This window comes from Neophocaena asiaeorientalis, unplaced genomic scaffold (genome assembly GCF_003031525.2).
Source record: "Neophocaena asiaeorientalis asiaeorientalis breed wild unplaced genomic scaffold, Neophocaena_asiaeorientalis_V1.1 scaffold540, whole genome shotgun sequence".
NCBI classification, from domain to species: Eukaryota; Metazoa; Chordata; class Mammalia; order Artiodactyla; family Phocoenidae; genus Neophocaena; species Neophocaena asiaeorientalis.
This window is the reverse complement of record NW_020172141.1, coordinates 422,958-450,409: the sequence shown is the minus strand read 5'-3', so window position 1 is coordinate 450,409 and position 27,452 is coordinate 422,958. Positions and strand designations below refer to the sequence as shown.

General features: G+C 49.3%; 1 protein-coding gene and 1 long non-coding RNA gene across 3 annotated transcripts in view; both read right to left on the bottom strand.

The window, feature by feature from the left end:
- The window catches only part of SHISA6 (shisa family member 6), a 256,333-nt gene extending 234,430 nt beyond the window's left edge, over nt 1-21,903 (bottom strand). The window contains exons 1-2 of the mRNA XM_024752592.1: nt 21,862-21,903; nt 14,465-14,844 (exon numbers count right to left, since the gene is read on the bottom strand). Coding sequence (XP_024608360.1) covers nt 14,465-14,844; nt 21,862-21,903 — 422 coding nt within the window. The remainder of the gene's footprint in view (nt 1-14,464; nt 14,845-21,861) is intronic.
- A 1,645-nt stretch (nt 21,904-23,548) lies between these two features.
- LOC112404797 (uncharacterized) overlaps nt 23,549-27,452 on the bottom strand; it is a 23,889-nt gene continuing 19,985 nt past the window's right edge. For both annotated transcript variants that reach the window (XR_003004170.1, XR_003004167.1), the window contains exon 2: nt 23,549-25,828. This is a non-coding gene — a long non-coding RNA (uncharacterized LOC112404797). The remainder of the gene's footprint in view (nt 25,829-27,452) is intronic.

Below are 27,452 nucleotides of genomic sequence, written 5' to 3'. Positions count from 1 at the left end.
CCATCCATCCATTAATCCATCCATCTATCCAACACCCCATCCATCCATCCATCCATCCATCCATCTTTCCTTCTAATCCTCCATCCACTTAATCGCATTTATTTTTTCACCTACTGTGTTCCTGCAGTGGTCTCTGAACAGGAGATATAGAGCGTGTTCAACCTTTAGTAGAAAAATCTACCCAGACAGAACTCAGTGGTCACCCAACTGCCCATTTCTAGTCACCTTAGTGAGTCATGACCATTAACAGCTATGAACGTTTTTACATTGTCTTAGCAGGCAACCTTCTATCAAATGAAATTCTGAGTCGAACACCAATATACTTCATTAGACTCCTGCTCTGCATGAGGCCAGAATAAGAGCCAGAGCCCTACTCTACCAAGTTCTTACCCTCCATTCAGCAGCACCTGGGCTTCAGGGAGCTTCCAAGTTTGAAAACAAATGTGGCCAAAGAGTGCCAGATAAAAACTTGAATTGTTTTGTCCCAATCTTCATTCGTGGAGCCGGGGGTAAAACTTAGGTTCCCCCCAAATTAAGTGGGGAAGCTAGGAACCCTAGTTTATTGATAAGTCTTTTTGAGCTCAATTAACATGCTGTCCATGAAGACACCATGAATATCTCTGCTCACTGAAGTGGAACAAATGGAAACCAGCCTTCTGCCTCTGCCATGTCTCTGGATCTGAGAGCCACATAAATGCCACGGAAGGGAGGAAATCAGTTCAGCTGGTGTTCGGTAAGTTTTTCCGTGCCAAGAGCAAGGCAACCTGCATAGTTAAGACCCCCTAGTCAGGACCTTTCTCTTTTTGGGAGCAGCAGGAACAAATTTATGCTGTTGGATGGGTATGAGAAAAGGCCGAACAGATGAACTATTCCATGAATAAACTATTCTGCTTAATGGACTAATGAGAACACTCTTGTTTTTGAAGAATTTTCTAATAGCATTCCTGCCTAATTAATTAAAAAAAAAAAAAAGCAAAGTTCTTCCATGAGAGGGCCACCAATCTAATCTTTACTTCTCTTCACAGAGAAAACTCAATAAAATATAGACAATCTAGGAAATGGAATCCTATAAAAACTGGAGAATGAACCACGGACGATTCTGATAGCTACTTCTGTGGTACTTCGCCCAGAAGTAGAGTGTAGACATTCTACTCCGGTTAAATAAAATATTCTGGTTATGTGAGTCCAGGATGACTGAGCTTTTATTCGACTCTGCCACTCTGGGAACAGCTAGAGTCCTCTACCCTCAGCCTCATCCTTATCTACTGGGCGGTCGGGGTGCTGTTATCCTCTGAAACACGCACTCCGGACAATTGAAGTGAATATATTTTTAATAAACACGGACCGAAGAGAATGGCTTAATTTAGTTCTCCTTTTTTCTGGTTCTCTCAAAGTCCACTTGAAAAACACAGCTGCCGGCTTTGTGTGTGCGCAAGACCGCTCTCCACACACACAGAAGCTCCGAACGGATGGGGAGAAGCTCCTTTGTTGTGATAACAACGTCTGTGCATCGACACCCAGCCGTTCTGCAGGTCTGAGTTGTCCCCGGCACAATCGGAATTCATCATGGCCAACAAACACAGCCGAACTTAGCAAGGGAAAGCTCGGCCTGCCTGTTCTGTTTTCCAGGCCAGCAAGACAAGTCACTGCATCCCAATGAATGCCTGACCTGGAACTGTCCCTCGATGACGAGCCGCAGCTAGGTACAGGGTCGACGTGCATCCCCCGGGACCCCAATTCATCCCTAACGGCATCTCCTCCACACACGCCATCCCTTGCCTCATGAATCATGCGAACATTTACCCAGGCCTGGGAAATGCGGTAGCATCTACACCAAGCCTAGACTTCTTCAGAGATATGTGGACTGTTTGAGCCTGAATCAAAGATCTGGACGTGTCAAGGTCAGCTACCGTTTGGACCTGGGAAAACAAAACTGCTACCAAGACTTGTTAGCAGGGTCGCTTGGGCAGCCAGGTGATAGATGAGTTAATAAATGCACCTACTGCTGCTCTTACTGTTGCTACCCTTGGTGTCATTTTCCTGACTTGCTATAAACACAGACGTAAATCTACAGGAGACGCAAAATGAAGGCGGTATTGCCCACTGGCTAAACACAGGGATTCTGGAGCCAGAGTACCTGAGTCAGAATTCCGGCCACTCAGGATATTGGTGATCTTTAGGCAGTTACTTACGTGCCCTGTGGTTCTGTGACCTTGTTGAAAAAAATAAGGCCAAAATAATAAGGCCAAAAATAACGTCTACCTCTTAGGGTTATTATGAGGATTAAATGAGTTCATATTTGTAGAGCACTTAGAACAGAGCCTGGCACCTCGTAAGCACTAAACATTGGATTAATACATCAATCCAAATACAGCCTCCCCGTGTCTAGAGGCTCAGCCAACAGAACCACAACGGAAGTCCATGCGTACAGGTGCAAAAGGGGAGTCTCGGCGGGCTGACTCAACAATGCCAGATGGCAAAACTCCTGGTGTGGCAAGGGAGCCACATGGCACGGCTGTGGCTACGGGTCATCCTGGAAGGGACCACCTACATCCCATACTTTCCACTCAGGCCTAAGGCCAGAAATGCATCTGGTCACACACCAGCTTTTGCTAAACCCTGAACCTGGACTCTGCAAGCCAAGTGCAAAGAGAGTGTCTGTTTGTTTTTTTCCTGCGAGGCCATCACAAATTGTGTTTCCGCGACCAGGCAAGGAAACTTCGAGATAAAAACCAAAGGGATTCACATCATGGGCAAAACGAATCAGGACCCTGTTGGGGTATTAAAAGGGCAAATGGGTCAAATGGGCCGGGGCAGCATTTTCTGCAAAAGACTCAGTTATTTTTTTTCTTCCTTCTTCCTACCTCCCTTTTTCCTTCTTTTCTTTCTTCAATTTTTTTTTCTTCCTTCTATAAAAAAAATTATAAACATCATTGTCATTTCCAAGTTCAAGTACCTTACCATCAATGCCACTATTGAAAGGGTGGGGTACACAAGGGTGGGGTTGCCTAGGTGGACAGACCTCATGCCAGGGAAGTCAATGTTGGCTTTCCATGAGAATTAACTGGAATTGTGTCCTAACAATAGAATGGACCACCTCCAGGGGGAGGGGGAGCCCCAGCTCTAGATGCAGCTGGTGCGCCCAGCGGGAGAGGCATGAAAGCACCTCGTCAGCCCCTTTCACCCAAGAGAGTCTATGAGTTTAAGATGCTGGAGACAAGCATTCCCGTGAGGCCACGTGAAGACAGCATTCTTATGTGAACGGAATGTTGGAGGAAAATGCATTTTCTTCTACACCACAGGGCTGTTGCATCTGAAAGGACAGACTCTGCGTTCCTGAATTTCCCAGGTGTGCGGGAGATCAGAATGGGCCGGAGATGAACACACCTCCACAACTCGATAGCCCTCAACCCACAGCAGGGCCAACAGGCCAGAGGGGGCCGAGGGGCTCACCCAAGGTCATGGGCACAAGAAGTGACAGAAGTTGCCATTAGCCTGCCTTCTATCTCAGGCAGTGCTCTAAGGCAGGGAAAGATGGATGACGACCTCCAAGAGTGAGGGAAAGACGGCTTTGCTAGGGGTCCCTCAAGAGCCTCAAAAGCAGGCAAAGCAAGAGAGGTCCGTGTCCTCTTCCATAAGGGTGCATCAAGGCACATCCTATCTTGTCCTACCGTGGTGTTGGGACAGCGACGCAGGAACAGGCAATAGGGAAAGAATGGAGGGAGGAAAGACAGAGATCTCTGTCCTCTTATCCCCCAGAGACAGGGCCGGCCGTGCTAAGTCTGCTTTCAGGACCCTAACCTCTTGTGCCCATCTGGTCACCCTGTGGCAGGATGGAATGAGGGGCGCCCTGGGCGGTGGCATCATCCATCACAGAATTCTCAAAGCCAAAAGCGAGGGAGTTTCTGGATTCTAGAAATTCGGGGATATACAAAAAAATAAACAAGAAACAAGAAGAGGGGAAATAAGCAGGAGCCCCCAGAGGGAATTCGAGAGGGAATTTGAAGCAGCCTAACAGTCAAGTATCACCAATTCAGCAGCAACGGGGGCAGGCTAATCCCAGTCGATAAAACAGACAAGGAAATTATAAAATGCTTTAAAGGAAATGCATTTTTACTGCTTCCTGGGCCACCGCAGGATTACAAACTGGGCTTAAAAAAAACACATTGATCTTTGGAGAGCTACTTTATTGAACAGATAAGAATGATTTGTAATTAGCATGCCGATTGTCTGCAGAAGAGCCTGCTTGAAAACAGTCTGTCTTTCTGCCTGGCGGATGCGCCCCGCACCATCTCTGCAGTCTTGTCTGAGCTATTAATCTGTTCATCACAGCTTTTTATCAGAGAGAGAAAAGAAAAGCAACTTTGCCGAGGTCCAATTTGGATAAATTTTGAATTAGCAGAGTCTGAACTGATGCAGTTTAAGGAAGTTACAGCAGGACAAGTTCAAGAAGGAGAAAGGGAGGGAGCCGGGAAAGGAAAAAAGTCAACAGAAGAGGAATCACAAGAAGGACAGATGGAGAAAGCAGCAGCGGTGGACAAATACACCGAAAGGAACAAAAAGAAACATTTTAATGATGTGACTAAAGAGAGGGACAGAGAAGCCACAGATCCTCCGCTAAAAGCCAGGTTCTCTTCGCAAATGCTCAGAGAGGGTAAGAAGCTGGCTGCTGGGGACCTGAGAACAGAAAAGCTGCGTGATTTCTCACAGCACGAAGAGCCTTCGGAGCCACCGGGATAGCATTGCTGGCAAAGCTGAGGCAAATTTCTCAGGATGCAGTAAAAAGTCAGAGGGGGTCCAAGAGGGAGGCTGGAAATCAGATTCTTCCGAAAGGTCTGGAGCAGCCTCAGCACTTGGGCTGGGCCTCCTGCCTGGTCATTTCAGGAGGTGGGTTAACACGAGCCCACCCTCAGCTGCCCAGACGTCGGGGTGACTGAGGCCAGAGTCCCTACTAATAGGATCCGAGGCCGATCCGAGGGCTGGAGGAGAAAAGCTCTCCTGGCAACAACTTCTTTGCTTATTAGGGGGTCAGCCCCCTCCGTGCCCCTGGATGACGGCAGGCGTCTGTATCCCAGGACCTCAGAAGCGGGGGGATGGATGGATTCAGGACATACTCCTGCACCTCCCTGCTCCGGCACGCGTTCTCAGGGTTCAAATCCCTCCTCGCGGGAGCAGCAGGATGGAAGGTAGAGGGAAGAGTTGCCTGTCTGGGTGTGAAGCATCCTTCCCAGAAGAGGACATTTGGCTAAGGGAACTGCGACTCTGTCCAGAGGACAGATGTCCTAAGTAATGAGACTTTAATGCCGGAGCTAATGGGAACAGTACACGAGACCACAGGCCAAAAAAGCGAGGAAGAACGAGAGTGTTCGTGAAGCCTGCAGAAAGCAGCGACTCCTCTCCCAAACACTAGGGGACAGGGCCAAGCTCGTAGCCACCCAGAGCCCGGCTGGAACCCAGGCTCCACAGGTCCCGAGAAGGGGACAGCGCCTCTGGACAAGTAGGACCAAGGGTTCTCCTGCCCCTCCGACCAGGGTGGGGCTGAAAACAATGCTCAGGACCTCCACGTCCCCATACCCACCTCGATCCGACGGTCAGAGACCCCTGCACTGGAGCTGCAGACCCCAGGGTGTGAGCCCCACCAGGGACCACCACCGTGGCCGTGACCACACGTGACCACCGCCACCAGCTGCAACAGCTGGAGCTGGAGAGCAAAACCCAGGTCTCCTTCCCTTTCACAGGCTTTTCAAGACAGAGGGCTTCAGGGCCCGAGAAGCAGAGAAACGCGGGGAAAGATTGAGGAATGAGGAGGCAGGGCGCGGAGAATTAAGACCAGACGGCAAAGAGCAGAAGTGGGGCAGAGAAGCAGGAGTGAGCCGGCCGGAATCCTGGGTCTTGCGCGCCCTGTGCTTGAGGTTATAAATGGGGCAGGGAGGGGAGCTGTGATAAACGGGGCTGTTGTGAGCCATCCGTCTCTCCATAATTAAAACTGGGAATGGCCCGAGGTCCATCTCCTCGCCCCCAAATCACTTCTTTTCTCTAGTGTCCCGTTACTCTCAGGAGCCAGGACTCCCGCAGAATTGCCCTGGGGTCCCTGCAATACTGTAAAGGTTTGCCGGGGGGCGGGGAGTTGTTTTAAGGGTTTTTTTTTTCAGTTAAAACCCAGGTGGTTTGGTTCGTTTGTTTTTATTCTTTATGTCTTCTTTGTATTGTCTTCACAGCCCTCCACCAACATAATCCGCTCTTGAAGAGGAGCCCTTTCACTGCCCTGGGCACCTCCGTGCCCTGCGTGCAATGCAAGTGAGGCCACCAGCCTGGCACTGAGGTACCCTGGTCTGTAGGTCACTCACCCCCCAGTCCCTTTCAGCGATAACTCGTCCCAGGGCACGAGCGTGTAGGTCTCTGCTTTCTCAAGTAGTCTGAGTATCACTGACGCGTTTACCTTCAGGAAGGTGAGAGCCAACTGCCTTGTCGGCCCCCCAAAGAAGATAGAGACCAACCATGGACTAGCTGTGTGACCCTGGGCAAGTTCCTAAGCCTCTTTGAGTTGATTTTGTCATCTGTTAAATGGCCACCAGACCCAGGGTGGTGGAAGGATGCAGTGGGATAACGCAGGATGCCAGGTACAGAGGGAGCCCCGGAGAAGGGGGGCTCTTCTGAGGGTTTCCTGTTCCCCGCCCTGCTTCACCTATGTGACCTTGAGTCCTCATCTGACTGAGATCTCAGGTCCTCAACACCAGCTTCCTGGAGTGATGGGTGACGGCGCCCTGCAAGCTCCTGGGAGACAGAGTTCCCCCCTTCCTGACACCTGAGCAGAGGAGGCGGGGGCCCAGCCGCAGAGCAGGACTCCTCCCAGAGTGCTCGAGAGTGACTCTTAGGGGGCGGGCAGGGTCACAGGCTCCGCCCCAGCCCCTCACCACCCACTGACTCTTACTGGGAAGAAGGAATCCTGCCCCAGCTACAGCAGCACAGCCGCTGCTTCCCCAGCACCAAAGCGGAATAAGAATTGGCCACAACTGCTGCACCTGGTGGCCCCTTGTCACCAGCCCTTAAACTCGGCCTGCCCGACCCTCGCTCCATTTCTGTGATCAACCTCGTGGAATGAACACACTTTTGGGGGGTCTGGGGAGGCGCAGGAAACACACATTAGGACCCCAGTGGCAACGCTTGCTGGAAACCCCATCTTCCTGTGCTTGTAAACGCTTCTGCCTCGTCGATGGCTCTGTGGTCCAAGTGGTGACCTCGTCCGGATGCCAAACTGCAGAGGGGCTGGCATTCGGGTGGAGAGGAGGGAGGGCAGGGCACAGCCGGCACCTGGCTCTGACCCCAAGCCTGGCTGCACGCATCCCAAAGAAACTGGGTCCCTTTACCCTCAGAATCAAGTTAAGAATCCAAGTTGCATTTCTCATGCAGAAGTGTGGGACCATTTTTTAACCCTTTCTGGACAGTAATTGGAGCCATTTTCTGCATATTGAACCCCATTCTCTGCCCCTCTCTCCCAGCTCCTCCACTGTCTGCCCAGACACACTGAGAGAGCATGAAGCTGATTTTCTTAAGGTCGGTAATTATCCCTCAGCGAGGGGAGGGGCTCCCTCCTAGTGGTCCTCACGAGCACGGGGCTCTGATGCCGGGCTGCCGTTCAATACCGGGATGCCTCCTCCGGGCACCTGCCTTTGGAGGCAGCTGACACGGCCCCTGGGCCAGCAGGTCTCCTTACTGGAGGCACCACCCTTCACTTCTGATCAATAACCAGCCAAGCACCTATTTCATCTATCCGCCTCAGCCCCATGACACCGCTGCTTACAAGAATCACATCTACCCTAGGAGGATAAAAATACGCTACCGTCATGAAAAGTCCAAACAGCATGCATGGGCTCTGGGGGCACTTGCAAGAGAGGAACCGTGGCAATATTTCCCCGAGAAGAATCAGCGTGCGGCCTCCCCAAGTGACTGCTCAGAAGGATGACACATTAGGCTAGGTATGTCCCGGTTCTTTCCAAGGAGGACTTGGGCACAATGCAGGCAAAAGCCCCGAACTGCATGTCACAGACGTTAATTTCTCATAATGATGGGACCCAAATGTCCAGCTTCGTTAGCCATCCTCCCCAAAGCTTCTCTGAAGCCCTCACCTTGCATTCACCCTGGCCCTGCAGTCTCTCAGCCCAGAGCTGAGAAAGGGCAGGACAAAGCACCAGTTAATGTACGTCTGTGGGTCACAGAGCTGTCTTATACGTAGGGAGCCATCCTGGAGGACAAAGCTGAAATCACTCCCTCTCAAGACCACGGGATGCCTGGGGGGAGCTCTGGTCTCGGGTCGGTCGGACCAGGTCGCACCTGGTCGGTTTCAGCATCCCCACCCATCTCTGGGACAGACAGAAAGCATTCACGGCCCGTCTTTTTCATTACAGGTGTCTGCCCATAGTTTTATCCAGTGACCCACTGCTCTGGTTCACAACTCTTTGGCTTGTGCTATACTTTCCTTCTTCAAATGGGCTGCGTGACTCAAATGTTATGAAAGGATAATAATAATAAACTTAGATCAGGGTATTGCCCTTTACAAAGGAATTCGGAGAAAGCGTCAAGGACCAGGGAAGATGAACGGAAATCATTGTAGTGGATGGAAAAATTGAATGAGAAGGGGCTGAAAAAATGTAGGGAGGCGAGAGAAGGCAGAAGGCTGGCACTCACATCTCTAAATATCTGAAAGTTATTTGTACGTAAAGTAAAACAGAATAGACTTCCACTGGGCAAGAAGACGAGGCTGTGGCCCAGGATACCCGCACCCCGGCTCCTATAGTTCAAGATCACTCGCCCCCTCCCTGAGGACCCTTGGCATTGTCACCTGGCCTCCCTCGCTTCAGCTGCTTGGCTTACAAAATTAGAGAGTTAAGTTCAATGACCTGCCCACAATAAAAATTCTATGGTTCTGTAATGGATGACTAAATAATAGAAAGCACTACGATGCTTTTCCAGAACATTCTGGTTTTACTTCTAGAGATTAAAAAAAAAAAAAAGACGAGGTTAGCAATCTGTCCTGAATGGGTGTAAAATAAGCCTGCTCAAGGCCAAGGGTCTGAGACCCTCTGAAGGGTTGCTGATAAACCCCCCGGCCAACCCCTCTTCCCCGTCTGCAACATTCAAGAACGAAGATGCTGGAAGTGGGGGGGTCATAAATGCGACTCAGGGAAAAATAACAGGTAGGAGTTTCCTAAGGTAGAGAAAAGAGGGGAGAAAAATCACAGCGGACAGTATTTTTAAAATCAACTTAACCTAGGCCCTCATACAGTCCGTCAGAGCTCCCTCCCCTGCCACCAATCTGAGATGGTCTATACACAAGGGAGTTCAAACCACAGTAGTGTGGCTCCACGGAATATATACTGTCAAGGGAGGCACCGAGAATGGTAAGACAAAATGCACTTAAATTCACCCACATGTCAAACATAGACTGTGCAGGACTTTGGTGATGGTGGGGGGGCGGGGGGCGGGTGGCAGAGAAGGCCAGTGGTGACACCCAGCAGCCAGGGGTCGGGTGTAACTTCTAACACGCAGTGGGGACTCTGGCTGACTACGGCGACGAGCCACAGAGTGAAGATCTTGGGGCCATCCTGGCAGGCCCCGGAAAATCCTGCAGGGGAGCTGGGAGGATGAAGCTTCTTTCTGCGTAGTTCCCTTCTCTTCTGGATCCCAGGGCACGTCTGTCTGGGATCACCTCTTTCGGTCAGCTCACTTTTTCAGCTCCTCATCACGACTTCCTGCACAACTGATCTGAAATCGACTGCACGCTCGCTTGATCTCTCATTAAAACAGGTTGGAAACAGTGCGCTGGACTTTTTCTCCTCCTGTGTTGTGGCAGCCGAGAGAACTGTGGGTCAAGTCTTAGTAACTCAGCAGCAGATTCCTCCGAACGAATGTGCTCTGGCCGTGGGACAGGGTTGCGGGCAGGGAAAAGGGACCGACGTGCATGCCTTCTGGGGCTGGGGTGAGGTGGGAGAGGCCAGGAAGACAGCAAGCAACGTTCCAGGGAGGGCTGTCCAAGGGCAGGGCTTTTTGCATGGCTGACCTGCTCAATGGAGAATGAACTCTGCTTTGCCTCGTGGGTCAAAGGTAACATACACCTGACAGGCTTACATTTTATAATCTGAACTGTTCCTTGCCCACAGCGGGTGGGCAGGGCTCATCTGTTGAATGAATACATATGCACGTAGCTGCAGGGGTCAGGAGGAAGCCAAGCACAGATCTGGGCAACGCCACCCACCTCTCTCACCTGATTCCCTTCCTCCCTTTACTATTTTTGTTTCTTTCTGTCTTCCTGGTATCCTTCCCCTAATCCCTTCCTCCATAAGCCTTCTTAAATTCTTCCACAATTTCACTGCGTTCCCTTTGTGCATTTTTTTTTTTTTTTTTACTCAGAGAAAATGGAAAACATGCAAGGCTAAGACCTTCAGTCCAAGGCAAGACGCTTTCTTTTTCTTTCCCAGCAACTGCTATCTTTGAAGTTAAAATAAAAACAAAAACAAGTTGACTCTCAGTTTAGATCAATTCATTACAGTGAGCCCAATGTGCTTCAAAAACTGGAGTGTTTGGCATGATTTGACAATTCATTGCCCAGGAACCTAGGAAGAGAGCTCACTAAATCAGCCCGCAGAGGGGTCCCGCTACTGCAATTATGTGGTCTGTGAGGACAAAACAGAGCTCTTGGGGTTTGTAATTAATTTCTGGAGGAAGAGAAGGTAGGAAACAGTGTTCCCTTGATGCTTCTAGAAACAAGCAGAGGAACCCGAAGATGAAGGTCCCTTTTGATGGCTACCAGGGTCGCCTCCTAATATGCTTCCTTTTCCCTTACAACATCGGTCATCCAGGTTTTTCATTCCTCAGCCCTGAGTACTTCTCCACACCAATCCCCGCCTTAAATTCCTCCATCCTTCATCCCTGTGCAGGCAGTGGGAGGACCCCGGGCACCTCTGGCCCCACCAACTGCACCCACGGCATCCTAGTAGCTTCCTGACTTATCTGTTAATTAGCCATCTTTTTAAAAAGCCACACAGATCCTCGCTCAGAACGATTCTCATCTCCAAGACTCTAACCAATGAACACAGGGCGAGGAGGAAGGAACGGGTTGGAATGTGGGATGGCTGGTTTGGAGCCCAATGTCAACAGGGAGCCCGCCTCTGAGGCCGTGTCCTGGGCAGACCTTTGCCCTTGGAGGCCATGGCAGCCCCTCACTGAAGAGGCAGCCCCAAGGAAGCATCGCAGAAGCCACTCCTGAAACACTGAGATGGGCGGACGCCTGCGGGCCGGCAGCTTGAGCCTCAGCCCGGGCAGGTGGAAAGAAGGGCTAGGTGAGGCCGGGATCCTGGTGGGAAATGGGGTTCTGGGTGGGAAAGGTGGGCACCCGATGTCCAGGGCTCTCCAGATCCAGAACTCGGCTGCGCCTTTGGTCCCTGCAGCCACCTCTTTCCCCTCCCTGAAGTCCAGCTGAGAGTCTGTGCTCACGTGCTCTGGTGTGAGAGGCGATGATTGCCCCACAGACACGGCGGGTGGTCAGATGGCAAGGTCTAATCACTTCTGGAAAAGACTAAATCTTCCTCCCTGTGGGGGCTGGAGAGGGAAGAAGAAAGCCCGCCCTAAGGGGGACAGAGGAGGCAGATGGCTCGTCCTAAGGCAGCATCTTCCTTTTCACCCTTCTAACACTCCCACAAACATCCCCCCCGCTCAGCCCGTTTGCCCAACCACCATCTTCGCAGAGGCTCACACGCTACAATCAGTAAAATAATCTTTGCCTTTCCAGAAAGGAAATGGCTTTGCTGAACTAGTTCAAGGAGTACGGAACCGAGCGCACATCCCACCTCTTCTGTGGACCTCTGAAGAGTATACATTCCTTCTCCTTCACTTTCCCCAGGGAGGACCCATTATGGTGTGAATATTTGTCTCCTTCTCCATCGTTCTCTCCTTTTCCCGACCCCAGGTCCCCAACAAGGCAATCTGGACCCCAAACTCCCTGAAACAGCAAGCCACGACCTCTGAGGCGTGAGCAAAGTGGGAGCATGTGGTACCACTCGTGCACGCCTGGGAGGCGGGGGGCTGCTCCTGCAAGTATGCACAGTCACCCCGACACGCCTGGGAAGGGAGAGGTTGGGGTGGGATGCCGCTGTGTCTGAGTTATCCAGAATGGAAAGATGTTTCCCCGACCTGCCCAAGGTCATTCAGGGAGCGTCCCAGACGGACCGCCCGTGCTCTGTCCTCTCTCCCACGCCACTCCCAAACACGAAGACAGGCTCTGTCCCCTACCTAACAAGCATCAACACGATGGCTTCCTAAGCACTGAACAGGCGAGACGGCAGCTGCTGGAAGAGGTGCTGTGAGCTGAATAAAATCAGGAGGTGAATTTGCGGGAGAAGCGGCCCACATTTACATAATGGTCTGAAGGCTGAGATGCATCGCCCTTCCCTTGGCTGCCTCTCTTTCCCAACCTCGGCGAGAAACTGCCCCCACGGCATCACCACTGAGCCGCACACCTGAACACACACGAGTCGCCCTAGTTTGGAGTGGGTTGGGGAGTCAGCATGGTGGGGGGACAGTGACATCTCCAAGGTCAAAGCCCGTAGAACGCAGGCCAACGCCAGCATCGAAAGGCCATCAAGCATCCTCCCAGGTGATGAGGAATAAACTCAGCAGGAGGTGGAGGGCAGGGCAGGTGGCAGGTCTCCCCAAGGGTGCAGAGGAGAACGGCTCGGGGAAGAGAGAAACCCAAAGAAAGCTTCGTGGGAATCCACTGGCAGGAGGTCCCGGCCAGAATGGAAAGTGTGATGAGAGGCCAGAAGCATAGAAGAAGGGGAAGGTAAACAACCAAGGGGACCAGAGGCAGAGGCAGAAGAACCAGGCACATCTGCTTCAGGAAGGGGATCCAAGAGAGGGAATTCTTTGCCAGACAAAACCCAAAGGAGGGAGCGTCTTGTCCTGATTTTGCTGTCTCCATCCCACCGACCCTCTGCTTTTAAGAGCCAGCACTGACCACAGACCATGTGCCACGATTCTTCCATCATTTTCCAGGACCAACCAGCCACAGACTTACTTACTTCAGGGTTAACGAGTGAGGCTGAGAAACCCACCTCCTCTCAGAAGCACCCGATCCCAACACCCGAATTTGTCAACATGAAAAGTACCCACACTTTGTGGATTTGACTCAAAATCCGCCAGCGAGTATCATCTTTTCTCAACACCCATAGTATCCAGGGGGGGAAAGAAATCACGCCCAGAAATTTCTATCTGCCTTCCTCTCTCTTCAACAAGGTACAGGTGACTAATGTCCGCAGCAGCGGGGGAAGGTTTTCAGGTCGAAAGGATAGCAGGCAGAGTGCGGAGATGAGCTACAGCTGTAGGGCTTGGGTGCGGGCCTGCCGGGCAAACTCAGAGAAACTGGTCTGGGCGGTGTGGCGTGGTCCCGATTACTAGGGCAGTGCCCACACCATGTGCCAGGGATGGAGGCATGTTCCCGGGGCAGGGTTTGTTCCTTGAAAGACTGTTGAACCACGTCCAGCCGTTCATCAGCACGAGGGGACTGGAAGCAGAGCTGAGTCTGCACCCACTGGGCACATCATTAACAGAGTTGTAAAGAGAAGCTGGTTTCCCGTTCCCAAGGGGCGCTCAGGGAGCTGGAGGGCGGGGTGGGAGGGAGGCAGTCAGGGTGGAACCCTGCACAACCATATTTCAAGCTCTTGGCATAAGTTTCGGTGGGAGGCAGCTCCCACTGCCTCCCTATGGAAACAGTGAAAGATGCCCACCGGGTTGAACACAGCAGGAAGTGTTAACTCAGAGAGTTCTGCCCACAGGGTTTAAAAGAACAAGTCCTCCAGTCTCAGCGGGAAAGCGAAGCATCCCACTCGGCAGGATGCAATGAATAGACACCATATGCCCTTGGTCAAGATGGAATGGTTAGATCTGCATTCCTTCTCACCCCAGGAGGCTTCTTTTCCATATCACCCGCATCTCCAACACACAGGAACACCCAGTTCACACTCTTTTCAGTAAGGTTCCAACATCGTTCAATCTTCTACATCCAAGATGATGCTCTGGTTTCACTCAGAAAACCGAATGCAGTAAGAGCCTGCACTGAGGCGCCCACCTGCCTCGAAAACTACACCCTGGACCCCTACCCAGGCTTACGGAATGTGTACAATTCTTAGACTCAAACTCACAGACTCCACCACTCCCTACTTTGCCCTGTAAATCCCCCTACCAACCAAAGCCTGTGTTCCCGGTTCTGAGGAAATGGAGAAGAGGGAACAGAGGCTCCGATTTATTGCCTGTCAAAGAGGCAAGGGGTGTTCAGTTGACTTAAAAGAGTCGAGAGAGAGACAGAGACACAGAGACCCGAGGAGAGGAGGGGATGCCAAGAGGACAGGGAAGCCTGGAAAGAGGGGTGAGGCCGCCGGGAGTCTGGGGGCAGGCCCCGGGCGGCCGCGCTCACCTGTGGATGTTCATCTCCCGAGGAGGGCGGTGGGCCTTGTCGTACGAGACCTTGGCGAAGACGCCGGCCACGATGACGAAGGCGATCACCCCGCAGGTGATGTAGACGGTGAAGTTGGTCTTGTCCTTCTCCGGGTCGTACTTGTTCTCGGGCCCCGGTGACACCACCTTGGTGCTGGGCGTCTGCACCCACACCGGACTCTGGTAGTTGGTGCACTGGCGCTGGTCCAGCTTCTCGTGGCGCTTCTTGCAGCAGAAGCGGTAGTAGCAGGTGCCGCAGCAGTACAGGTAGCCGCTCTCGCTGTTGTTGCACTCGAACTCCTTGTCGTACTGGCCGCTCACGTCGTAGTAGCCCCAGCACGTCTCGTAGGTGACTCGCCGCTCCGCGTCACCAAAGCCCAGGACACCGGTTCATCAACGCGGCCAACAGGGGCCCGGGAGCCGGCCCTTGGCGGGGCCAGGCCCCCCTGCCCGGGCCCGGTCCAGCCCTCGCGGCCGCTCCCGCCCCACCCCAGTCCGTGCGTGCGCGGCCCGAGCGGGAGTTGGGGTGTCTGCGAGCCTTTGCCTCTCCCTAGTGGCGACGCTCGCAGCGGAGGGAAGCGGTCAGGCCCATTGCTACAGGTTCCTAAACTGAGACCAGGGGTCAAGTCGCTCCTCTGAAGTTACTGGGCCACCAGCGAGCAGGGCCTGCGCGCTCTTTTGGGGAAAAGGGGCGTTCCTGCGTGCTTACTGCTTGGGTCTGGGAAAGGAGGCCTGAGTCTAACTTTCAAAGCCATGAGGCCACCCAAGGGGGAGTTACAATCCTCATCTTTGACCTGAGGGGGTGGAGCTGGGGGCAGGAAAATGAGAACAAAAAGCGACGTCCAAAATTCTGCCAACAGTCCTGGCCCTTTGAGCAAGTGTCCAGGTACTTAGGTTGAAGGCAGGGGACAGTTCATCAGTGTGTGGGCAGTAGAGATTGTCCCCAGAGCTGTCCATTCAGCCTCACGTGTGACCCAAATCAAGGATCCCCCATGCAGGAGAGGCAGAACGCCTCTTCTCAGAATCCGGAATGGATCGATTGGAGCTGAAACCCAGATTCCAAGGCCCCCGAGGGAGATCTCGATCCTAGGATGGGAGGTTCACAAACTCCCCTGGCAGCTCCCCACTTGCTTCTCTCTCTCCATTTCCTGCCTCTTCCCCTGCACCCTCTCCCACTCCCCCAATTCTCTCTACTCAGCTGCCACCCTCTTCTTCATGATTCTGTTCAACAAGCATTTATTTTAGTTAGTGCCTACTCTCCACCCAGCACTGTGCTAAGTGCTGAGATAAAAGCTAAATAAGACAGTCCCTTTCCTCAAGGAAGGGGAGCTGGTAAACCACTGGGGAGGCAGACAACAAATGATGAACTTATCCATGGTTATGTCCCATGACAAAGGTGGGCACAGAGTGTGCTCTGAGAGGCACCCAGATGACAGGCACCCAACCTAGCCTGGGAGGGTAAAGGTGGAATCGAAGGCAGTTTTCTCAACGAGATAAGGAGCAGAATCTCAAGTTAATACAGCAAACAAGAGGGGAAGGACACTCCCAGCAGAGGGAGCGTCATTAACGAAATCCAGAAGACAGGAGGCAGTGGGGTATGCGAGCTGGGGAGACAGCAGCTGAGCATAAACTTGGAGGGAGTCTTCCAAATAGAGCTGGCAGAAGAGGGCTGTATCCCTTGCCAAAGAACTTGAATTTATTCTGCAGCTGATGGAGAACTATTGGTGGGTTTTACTCAAAGGGAAGTCAGTCAGATTTACATGTTCACTGGATCTCTAAGTCAACTGGAGTGAGGAACACTGGATGGGAGAAAGATATGGAAGCCTTTCGGATAATCCAGGTAAAAGAAGATGAAGGGGTGAAGTAGGTTTCTGGCAGTTGGTGGTCAAAGGGCAGGTTCAGGACAGCATTCGTGATGGTCATGTGGAAATGCCTTTTAGAGCTCTAAGTGGTACAATTCAGCACAAGCGTTAAGCTCAGGAGAGCAGATAAAAGTATATATCATAACACACACATATACATTTGGGAATCATAAGTTTTTTACCTTCAGACTATGTGCAATTTTAAAGCCAATCCCTTCCTTTTCTCTTCCCTGAGCTTTCACCTCCCCATCATTATTCCAAAATTGGGAGCTTCCTAGCAATGGGTAGAAACATGCCTTCTTTGCGTGGGACTCTAACAGGATTTGATCAGTGGCACTAAGTAAGGGAAATTGCTTTGGTTCCTCAGACCACCCTCGCAAATACGTTCTGAACCTCTGTGCTCACAGATGGTAGCATCAACAAACTCACAGAAAATAGTAGATCTCAGAACTGAACAGGATGTTAGGGGTTATCTATTCTAACTCTTATTGAATGCAAAACACTATACATCTTATTGACACTTTGCCCTTTGTAGTTGACCAGGCTGGTTGCCCACCAACATTCATTCCCCTACTTTCTCCTTCTAGTTTCAGTACCTGAATTGTTGACAGTATGGAAGCATCTTTCTGTTGCGGATGTGACTTATTAAAAAGTGCCCAAGAATCATCTTTTTCAACACCTATACATACAACTTCAGAGCGCTCGTAGGCTCAGGAGACAGTGACCCAATCCCTGGCTCTAGAAGACGGATCCCAGTTGCGCTGAGCCAATCATAATAATCCCATTGCCCTCGCCAGATTAGTTAAGAATGGATATGTGATCCAGCTCTGGCCAATGCTAAGCGCGGCAACTGTTGGGAGATTCTGGGGAAATTTTCCTTGCTCTACTTTTTTAAGTGTTGTTTCCGTGGAGGTTATGACCATGGGGGGCTGAGGGGGTGGGGCAGGGGGGACAGAAACCAGTCATTAGTCGAAACTGATATTCAGTTTGATGGTCATCAGTGCTGCACAAGAAATACCTCTGCCCTTCCAGGCAGACTGTAGAATTGCAATTCCTGGCCCATTAGTGAGCGGGAGGGGAGAGTGACTTTGTACTACTGGTCAAAAGTCATGAGCAAAAATGGTGCATGTCATTTCTGAACCAGAGCCTCCAGTTGCCGCTTTAAGACACGGGAGAGCTCTCGTTTTCTCCTGCCATGGTGACCGGCGATGCTCCGGGTGGGAGTGGCTTTGTCACCCTGGAAGCGATGTCAGTGAGGAGGCCCCACCGTGGACATGTAGCCTGAGTAAGACTGAACTCTTCTTAAAGCCACTGGAATGGGGTCTATCGTTGCAACGTATCTTAACCCGTCCTGACTGATACACTGAGGATGACAGAAGAAACATCGTGAAGCCATTCAGGGAACTTTGCCCTAGGCTCTCACAGCTCCAATCTTCCAATAACGTAAGAGAATTAAGTTTCTTATGTCAAAGCCTCTTTGAATCCAGAGCTTTCCTTACGTGCAGCCAAAGGCATCCCATGGCTATAGCATGTATTTTCTGTCTCCATTCTGACTTAGGGTTTCCACCGACCTATGGTAGACAAGGGACGGCCACTCCTTTCCACAAGGGGTGGCCTGTGTTTGTCTTCCCTTTGAGGCTAGGCCAGCCTTTTGACTTGCTTTGCCTGATGGCACGCGGCAGAAGTGACGCTCAGCCAGTCTGAGTCTAGCCATTAAGAGGCCTGGCGCCGTCTCCCTTTGCATTCTTGAGATCGAGCTGCCATGGAAGAGGCGTGGGCTGCCTGTTATACTCTGTGAGGAGGAGTGAGACCACCACGACATGGAGAAAGACCCTGGGAGACAAGATGCCACCTTTGGCATTTGATTCCCAGTTGAGCTCCCAGCGGAACGCAGCAAAGGATGGGACCCAAGTGAGGCCAGAAGAGGAACCATCCATCTCAGCCCCGGACAACCCACAGAATCATGAGAAGTGACAGACTGATGGTGTCGTAGGTGTTTGAAACCATTAAGTATTGTGATGGTTTACTACAACACAACAGACAGCTAAGTCCATCCACAGATCACAGCACAGACGCTGAGCAGAAATGAATTAGGTGCAACTTCCAGCCACTAGATGTCCGAAGCTAGTTTTCATGAGCTGCTGTATGAATTCGCTAGGGCTGCCATCACAAAGTACCACAAACCAGGTGGCTTGCAGAATAGAAAATGATTGTCTCACAATTCTGGAAGCTGGAAGTCTGAAATCAAGGTGTTGGCAGGGTTGATTCCTTCTGAGTATAGGATCTTTTCTAAGTGTCTCTCCTTGGCTTGTAGATGGCTGTCATTATGTACACATGATGTTCTACTTGTAACCTGGCCCAAGGTTAACTCACTTCTGCATTTACTTATTCATTCTTTATCATTTATTCTACCAATTAGCCCTTCAATAAATATTTAACGAGCACCCACTATGTGCTAGTCCAAAATACAAACAAATAAATTATGCTTTCTGACTTGACATCTGGAATCCTACATAGGGCCTCATAGAAGTGCCTTCCCTCTACCACATACCAGATGTGATCGACTAAATGTGTCCCCCCAGAATTCATATGTTGAAGCTCTAACACCATCCCCATGCCGTGTGAGGACACAGCAGGAAGGCAGCTGTCTGCAACCCAAGGAGAGAGCCCTCACCAGACACCAACTCTGCTGGCACCTTGATTTGGATCTCCACTCTCCCGAAAGGGGAGAAATAAATTCCTATTGTTTCAGCCGCCCAGTTTTCGGTATCTTGTCATGGCAGCTGGAGCTAGGGCACCAGAGATTGAGAGGCAAAAATAAAAAGGTTTGAGAAGACTTTAGAAATGTTTTTCCCCCGAGCTGAGTGTCCAGCAGTTGCCTAGGACACAGACTCTTTTAGTTAGGTCGTGAGCTACACTACCAGGAGGATGCCGTAGCAGATTCAAAGCACCTCAGAGACGTGCTGGAAACACAACTGAAGAGCCTAATGTGTGGGCCACATGTGAGCTCAACATCTTAACAGCTTCTTGAGAAGCTCTCCTTAAGGGGCTGCTTTCCTACTGTGATCATCTAGGGCTATCAAATGTGGTTTTCTCCACGTTTGTTGTGACATTATTAGCAAAGACAGGTGAAGATGCATGCACTTTTATACTTTTAAGCCCAAGACGTAGAACCCTACTGTTAGAATTGGTCTAGCTATTGTGACTGTCTTAAGAATAAGGTCATATTACAACACTAAATCATTGAGAGTTTGGGGCTTTCCCCCCTTTTAATGTAGGTAAAGCTCTTCTGTATCCCCAAGCATGTATTGAGTCACAGAGTAGCTCATTTTAGTTGTGTGTTTCCTGGGTAAACTTGTACCGAATCATTTTCAAAGGACACGTTTAGCTGGATCTATGGAATGTGATTTATCTACATAGCATTGCATCCAGTCACTCCTTATGGTAGGACAGGCTGTAACAGTGTTCTCTGCTATGATGCCCTCCCCCTGTGCCCAGAGCAGACATCACTAATCAATTAACGAACCCTTTCCTGCTGAGACCAGGCATAGCCTCAGAAAGCCCTTCCACACACAAAGATCCAAATAGCCAGCAGAGATTAACTATAGCTGGAATTAGTACGAGAAGTAAATCGTATTTGCCTAACAGCTCAGTGAGAGGCGACAGTCATAGTGGTTCAAGCATAGTTCTGTTACTTTATGTAGATGTGGTTTTAGAATTCTGTTCCAATTATACAGCGTTATTGCCCCAAACGGAAACATTTATGAAAGGAAGGGGGTGAGAGTGTGAGGGACACCAACGTCATTGGTCATTATGTGCTTTTTACTGAAAGACGTCACTGATTTACAGCTAGAAGAAATGCACACCGGGGTTAGCACTTCCCGAGAAAAGCGATAATGAAGTGTTTGCCAAACGAATGCCAAAGATAATCATCATACAGCCTCTCTCAGATATTCATGTGCAGATTCTGTGCATTGCTATTCCATTTTCTCTTCGGTTGTAATTTATTGATATTTTATTCCAAACCACCAGGGATTAACATACAAAAATATATTTCCCTATAAAACTAGGAAGCCTGTTACAAGCGCATTAGACATAGATGGCATAGGGTTCGTATCAACCTGTGTTCTGTGTCAGTACAAACTGTTTTTCATACTTCTGCGTCCTACCTTTTAGATCATGCCTTTTGTGTCACATGGGTTACCTTGAATTCTGTTTCCGACTTCCAGGAAGTTAAACCTGCCATAGGCAGTAGTGCCTTCAGTAGAATAGGTACATGCGATTTAAAACAACCCGCTAAAAATGGTTGGTGTAGCTTTTTCCTTTAAAGGGAAAAAAAAATTGAATTAACTAATTGGATCTAACCCACTGATCTAATCCAATTGACTGGGCACAAATCGGTCATTAATACAGGCAAATGAATAAACAGCAATTCTTGATTCTGTTTCAGAATGTAGACACTATCTGGATGGACCATCTGTTGGGTGAGTGCCAAGCTAAGGGTGAATCACTGAATAGACGGATGCCACCATTAAAATAACTGAGGTAACTGGGCTGAAAGGACCAATTTTGTTGTCGTTAACTCCCATCAATTTTCAAAATTACTAATTTGATCCTGGAATGACTTCTGTGGACAGAGGTCCATTCTGACATGCTCAGTCTTGATCAAGACATTGAATAACCCCATCTTCAGACATAACCAGTGTGCAGATAGGTCCTGCAGGAGCCAGGAAGCAATTAAAGGAGGGAGGGCTGGCCTGAAGATGTTTGGCAAAGGAATTTCTGGAGATGGTTGGCCAGAGTGCCTGAGAACTATTTCTTGACCTTGGCTTGAGGGTCTGATTTTCCAACTTATTTTTCAAGTCCTGGCTCAGTACCTGATGGTGCCTGTTCAATTTTACCCTTATATCCCAACTCTCTCTCCTAGAAGCCCAAGCTTGGGGAGTGGAGATGAACTCCTTCCAGATCTTTCTATCCGAGGAGTCACCAGGTGCTGAAGGACAAGGTCATGGTGGCACTGGTGTGGTGGTAGAGATGGCTCCTGGGTTGTAGACACTACAGATCAAAAGAGAGAAACCGGGGCCAGGGTTATCCTGAGACAGACAACATTGGAGTTGTGTTCAGGCCTTTCAGAACGGCCACAAGCTCAGTGGAATCACACGGGAGGAGGGAAGCAGAGGGTTCATTTAGAACCGGCCAGTCGGTCCAGAGAGGTTACACCAGAAAGGGAGGTCACCGCAGGGCAGTGAATTAAACCCAGCAGACCTGGAAGACCTCAGAGCAGGAAGCGTGATGAGTCGGGATCCATCTAGCAGTCAGGAAGAAGGACGTGCATGAGAACCGACAGGAAGGGCAAGACATGGCCACCGGGTCTAATCACAGTGACGGGTGCCTTAGCCAAGAAGTGGCTTACAAGCTTTCAGCAAGAGCAACTATCGACTCCGAAGAACGGGCTCGCCGGGGCTTGCGGGGGGAAATAGCTAGAGATGAAAGTGATGCGTGGGATGGATCCCACCAGGCCAAGGGTGACCACAGGCTGTGCCCACTTGGCCTCCATGATCCCGTTTAGGTAACCACGCTCAATTTCCTGCATCACTTCCACCACAGCCCCCCTCCCAGCAACGGACTTCATAAATATGCACAACGTGCTGGTTGCACAATGCTCGTGATTGAAAATATCTAATTGGCCATTATGTTCATCCCTTCTCATTTTACCCTGCTTCTCGTTCTTTCAGTTCAGTATCTTCTCAGGTTTTTATTTTCCATCAATACGTTCCCATTTCTGCCTATAACCCCCCCAAGGTAATTTTGAACACATTTAATTTCAGGATATGCCAGTCCCTCTGAGAGATAATATATTCCAGGAGAAGAAAGAATACTTGGCAAAGAACTTGGTCTTGATTCTCATCTTCAAATTGCTTATTGTCCTATCTCAGAATTTCCTGGTTTTTTACTCTACCACCTTTATAGAGATCGCACACCGTAGGACAGTGGTTCTCAACCTGGGGGTGATGGGGAACCTCTTGAAATTATAGCAAAATTGTGTATGCCTGCGTGCATGCATGCTATTTTTAGGAGACATTTCATCAGACAATCAAATGAATTCAGACCCCAGAAGAAAATATGAAAACATTACGAAAGGACGAAAACTCGAAGAACTGAGTTCAGAAGACCTAAATTCCAGTCCTTGGGTTACTTTTTACTAGTTCGGTGACTAGTATGTGACCTCCTGGGGCAGAGTTTCTTTTGCTGTAAAATAGAGAAGGTAATTCTGGCCTTTCATACAACACAGGATCAAATGAGACCATGGATGGTAAAGTATCGGAAACTCGGAAGTTCAATAAAAGCGTTCATTTTTCTCATGCTGCCAAATCTCCCAGTTATGCAAAAACATAAGGGCTGGATCAAAAGTCAAACCCAACCAGTTCTGGCAGCGAGGAACGTGCTGTTTTCAAAGCACACCCCTGTCCTCTAATGATATTTCAGTCTTCCCGAATTCCTCACTAGCTTTGTGCGTGGTTGCATGGGGAAGAGAAGCATCGTGGCAGTTATCCAGTTTATTCAATCAATTATCTGGGTATTTGAACTAATGTGATTACATATTCTTGCTACGCTATTTGTTTCTGGACCCTACTCTCCCTTTTGGTGTATAAACATGCCTGAGGACACGGCCCCTGTGCGGACAGCTGCCCGTACAGAACAACTCTTTTAAGAAGTTTCTGAAGTTAGCTCTGTGTGGCAGTTGACTGTGTGATCAGCTCCAGCGACAGCCAGCTAGGAGTAAAGGATGGAAGGGCTCAACGTTTTCCCTCCAACAGAGAAGGGCTTTGACCTAAGTGGGGGCCCTGGACAATTTTGGAATCTGAGACCACAGGGATGCCAGCTGGCAAATTAAACAAGGAATGAGATCAAAAGAGGCCGCAGTGAGGACCTGGAGGGACAAGGTGACACTTTATTACCAAGAGAGTAACACCTTTTAATTGGTGAACACAACAAAGGAAGAGGTGGCAGCCCCAGCTCGCTTCTGATTCGCTCACACGCCGAGTGGGGTTTGAGACAACAAAATCCTTTCCTCGCTTCATTTAGAAGTTGTGATATTGATTAGGAAACAAAAGGCCACGCAGGAGACAAAATGTGAAACAGAAGGAGGCTTCTATCTGATAAAGACTGAATTTATTAGAAAGTACCCTGAAAGCCAGGCATAATGAAATGAAAATAACTTTATTAATTCAGCATTAAGAGGAAAATGTTATTCAGGAAAAGAAATAACACACTTTGTAGGGGGCAGCAGGGGGGACACATGGGTTTACGAGGATTGTTTAATTTTGAATAATGCATATGTCAACTCCATGGATCCTTCCCCAAATTTGCTTCTTTCCTTCTACGGCTCACTCATCCTACTCTGTCCACAAGCCTAGAACAAACACATTGGAAGGCTGAAAATATTGCTTTCACTTCCAGAGGAGACTACCTGAAATTACAGGCATTTAGAACAGCGTTAAATTGAAAAACCACAGCTTGCAACAGCCATAATTTTTTACAACGTAAGCATGGCTGTGAAGGTGATTGCGAAGCTTCTGGGCTGGGATGGCAATTGTAAGGGTTTTTCTTTTCAGTCTGGACCCACTTTCACACCGTAGTGGACGCTGATGGTTCCAAGCAGCGATACGAATACTTTATTGTTAACAAAGGTCCAACCTCTATTGAGATATCTTTAGTTTTCTCCCTGATGTCCTTTTTTCTGTTCCAGGACCGCACCTAGGATATCACGTTACGTTTAGCCATCACGTCTCCTTAGGCCCCTCTGGTCTGTGACACGTTCCCAGACATTTCTTGTTCTTGATGACTTTGACAGATTGGGGGAGTATGGGCCAGGTATTCTGTAGAATGCCCTTCCACTTGGGTTTCTCTGATGGTATTTCTCATGGGTAGACTGGAGTTATGGGTTTGGGGCAGGAAGGCCCCCGAGGTGAGGGACCAGTCTCATCACATCAAGGATACAAGCTATTAATGTGATTTAACCATACTGACGTTGACCTCGACAACCGCTGCCGAGGCAGTGTTTTGTCAGACTTCTCCGCTATAAAGTTATGCATACCGTACTCTTTGGAAGGAAGTCACCGAGCACAGGTCACAGGTAAGGAGTGGGGATTTACTCTCCACCTCCATGAAACGGGTGTACAAACCTCAATTATTCGGAATTCTTCTGCATATTCAATCATTCATTTCCATCAGTATGGACTCACGGATACTTATACTTTGGGCTATCATCCGACACTGTATCCTTCATTTTCTTGTTCAAGTTGCCCCAGCTTTGCCCGTCACGAGCTCTTTCAGTTGGTTCTTGTGTCCATTTGGCAAACACACCGCCGTTGGGGCTTTAGGTTATTTGTCTTTGAACACTGCTTTACTTTTCAGCGCTATAAGAACTTCTTACAGAGTTACACACCTCCTGCCCCAACCACCGGCTCAGCCATTTCTCCAGAGACCTGGTCCTTTTTCCTGTAGAATGGTATTTCTTCTCTTTATTGTTTTTGAAAAGCACCCGCTTGTACCACTTTCTGCCAATCCTTCCCTTGTCCCCCTAACTTCAGGAATCCAATTCTTTCCCCCTGATTTTTTTACTATTCTTTTTAGCGCCTTCAAAAATCTGCCTTACAGATACCTCTAAGACTGAACATTTTCATCACATTTGGAGCCCCTCTCTCTACAATCTCTCACTCTTCTGTCATCTCTCTACTGAACATCGCGGGTTCCCCTCCCTGGCACCTATAGCGCGTCAGCCGCAAGCTGGAAGGAAAGGAATCGAGAGGAATACGAAGAGAGGGAGTGAGCTCAAGCTACCTCCTGGGTGGCACATTATTTTTAATTAATGCTGCTGCCATTTCCTCACTCTCCCAGCCAAGTTAACGCAACAAGAATTGTGTTGGCATCTGCAGCGGCAAATGGAGAGGAACAGCAGTTTCAAAGGAGGGGGTGACCGCCCCCCGCCCCCAATCTGGGTACACTTTGGAGTAGGGCACAGTTCACACGCAGATTGCCAGAACTCGGCGAGGCTACTGGTTGGAACTCGGTGGTTCCGGAAAACACATGTCCTCCGTGACTGGCAGCGGTGCCCGCTCCCCATCATGCTGAGATACTTTGAAGAAGGCTCTTTGCCAAGGTGTTCCCTGCAGTCACACGGGGGGCCAGCTTACGGGGAGCATAGGGGGCAAGAAATTAGCACCCAAACACCTTGCCATTCACGTCCAGGAAACACAGGGATCACAGCGAGAGCCGGGTCCTCTGTCTTCACTTCAGCCCAGTCGTCCCTTCCTTGCTCCCACTCTTCAGATCACCACCCCTAAGAAAGCTGATGATTTCCTTTACCTGTGGCTCAACAAACTGTTCTTGAGGGCCAATGCAGCCCAGTGTCCGTGGTTCATGCTAGAGATGCAAAGGGATTCAGGATATGGTCCCGGTCCAGTGCAGGCAAGATTAGCCTGTGAACAGATCACATCAGACAGTGCATTATCTTTAGTATATACACCAACATCCACATATTACGTTATATACATAGATTCTGTGCCTGTTATCCATTTTTTTTAATTTTCCAAAAAATTACTAAGCTTATTGTTTTTTATCTTTAAATTTCTCCTGGGCATATATCTGGAGAAAACCATAATTTGAAAAGATACATGCACCCCAATATTCATTGCAGCACTATTCACAATGGCCAAGACATGGAAGCAACTTAAATGTCCATCAACAGATGAATGGATAAAGAACATGTGGTACATATATACAATGGAATATTACTCAGCCATAAAAAGAATGAAATAATGCCATTTGCAGCAACACGGATGGACCCAGAGATTGTCATACTAAGTGAAGTAAGTCAGACAGAGAAAGATCAATATCATATGATGTCACTTATATGTGGAATCTAAACAACTGAGACAAATGGAAAACAAATTTATGGTTACCAAAGGGGAAAGGGGGTGGGGGAGGGATAAATTAGGAGGTTGGGATTAACATATAAACACCACTATATATACAATAGATAACCAACAAGGGACCTACTGTATAGCACAGGGAATTATACTGACTATTTTGTAATAACCTATAAGGGAAAAGAATCTGAAAAGGTATATATATATATATATAAATGAATCACTGTGCTGTACACCTGAAACTAACATGATATGGTAAATCAACTATATTATACTTCAATAAAAAAATGTTTTTTAATTACCAAATTTATTGTTATCTTTAAATTTCCCAAATAATGTGTTAATACATTCTTCTTTAAGAAAAACTAAAACATTACAGATGAGGCTTAAGGTCTGTAACAAGCATACCACCTCCTCCCCAGACCCACCTATACCTCCTCCTTCCCAAATACGAAGGCAAACGCTGTTTGGGGTTTGCTGCCTATTTTCCCAGAGAACAGGTACGTTTTTAAAAAGATACTGAAATTCAGGACAGTCTTATTCAAAACGGTACGGCTGACAATCACTGACTGCCGCGTGGCTCCCCGTCTCCTCCCGTTCTTTTCCACCTGTCACTTAGCCTGGGCTGGTGATAAAATTCCAGGCAATGCTTGGAATGTGGACGGGCCAAGATGGCTCTTGTCAAAATGGAATAATCAGAACGCAAGAGAAAGGCTGGGCCTGGGGAAAGCACGCAGATGTCCTCACTGATGGATCCAGGCTGGACCAGGGAAATGAACAAGGGACAGCCATCACCAAGAGAAGCAGGAGGCGGTGGGGAGTGCAAAACTGGAGGAAGGATCCCGGGTGAGGGAGTTGTGGAGAAAGAAGAACATGGTCCTCAGGTCCAGGAGGGATGGGAGAAGCAGGCCCCTGCAGGCAAAGCCATAGTCTTTGAGCAGATCCTGGTTACAGGCACGTGTCTGCATAGTCCCAGGGGAGCGGTCTGCCCTGACCAAGACTTCCTGCTATGGACACCCGTCTATACTTTTTATTAGTAGAACCTAGATTGAGAAACACAACATCCCCAGGAGCATAGACACCCCCCTCCTTGTCCCAATTAAAGGACCTGAGGTTTTCCTTGGCAACCCTATTCGAGGTTTTTTCATCCTGATCTCTAAAGGCCCCAGAGGGT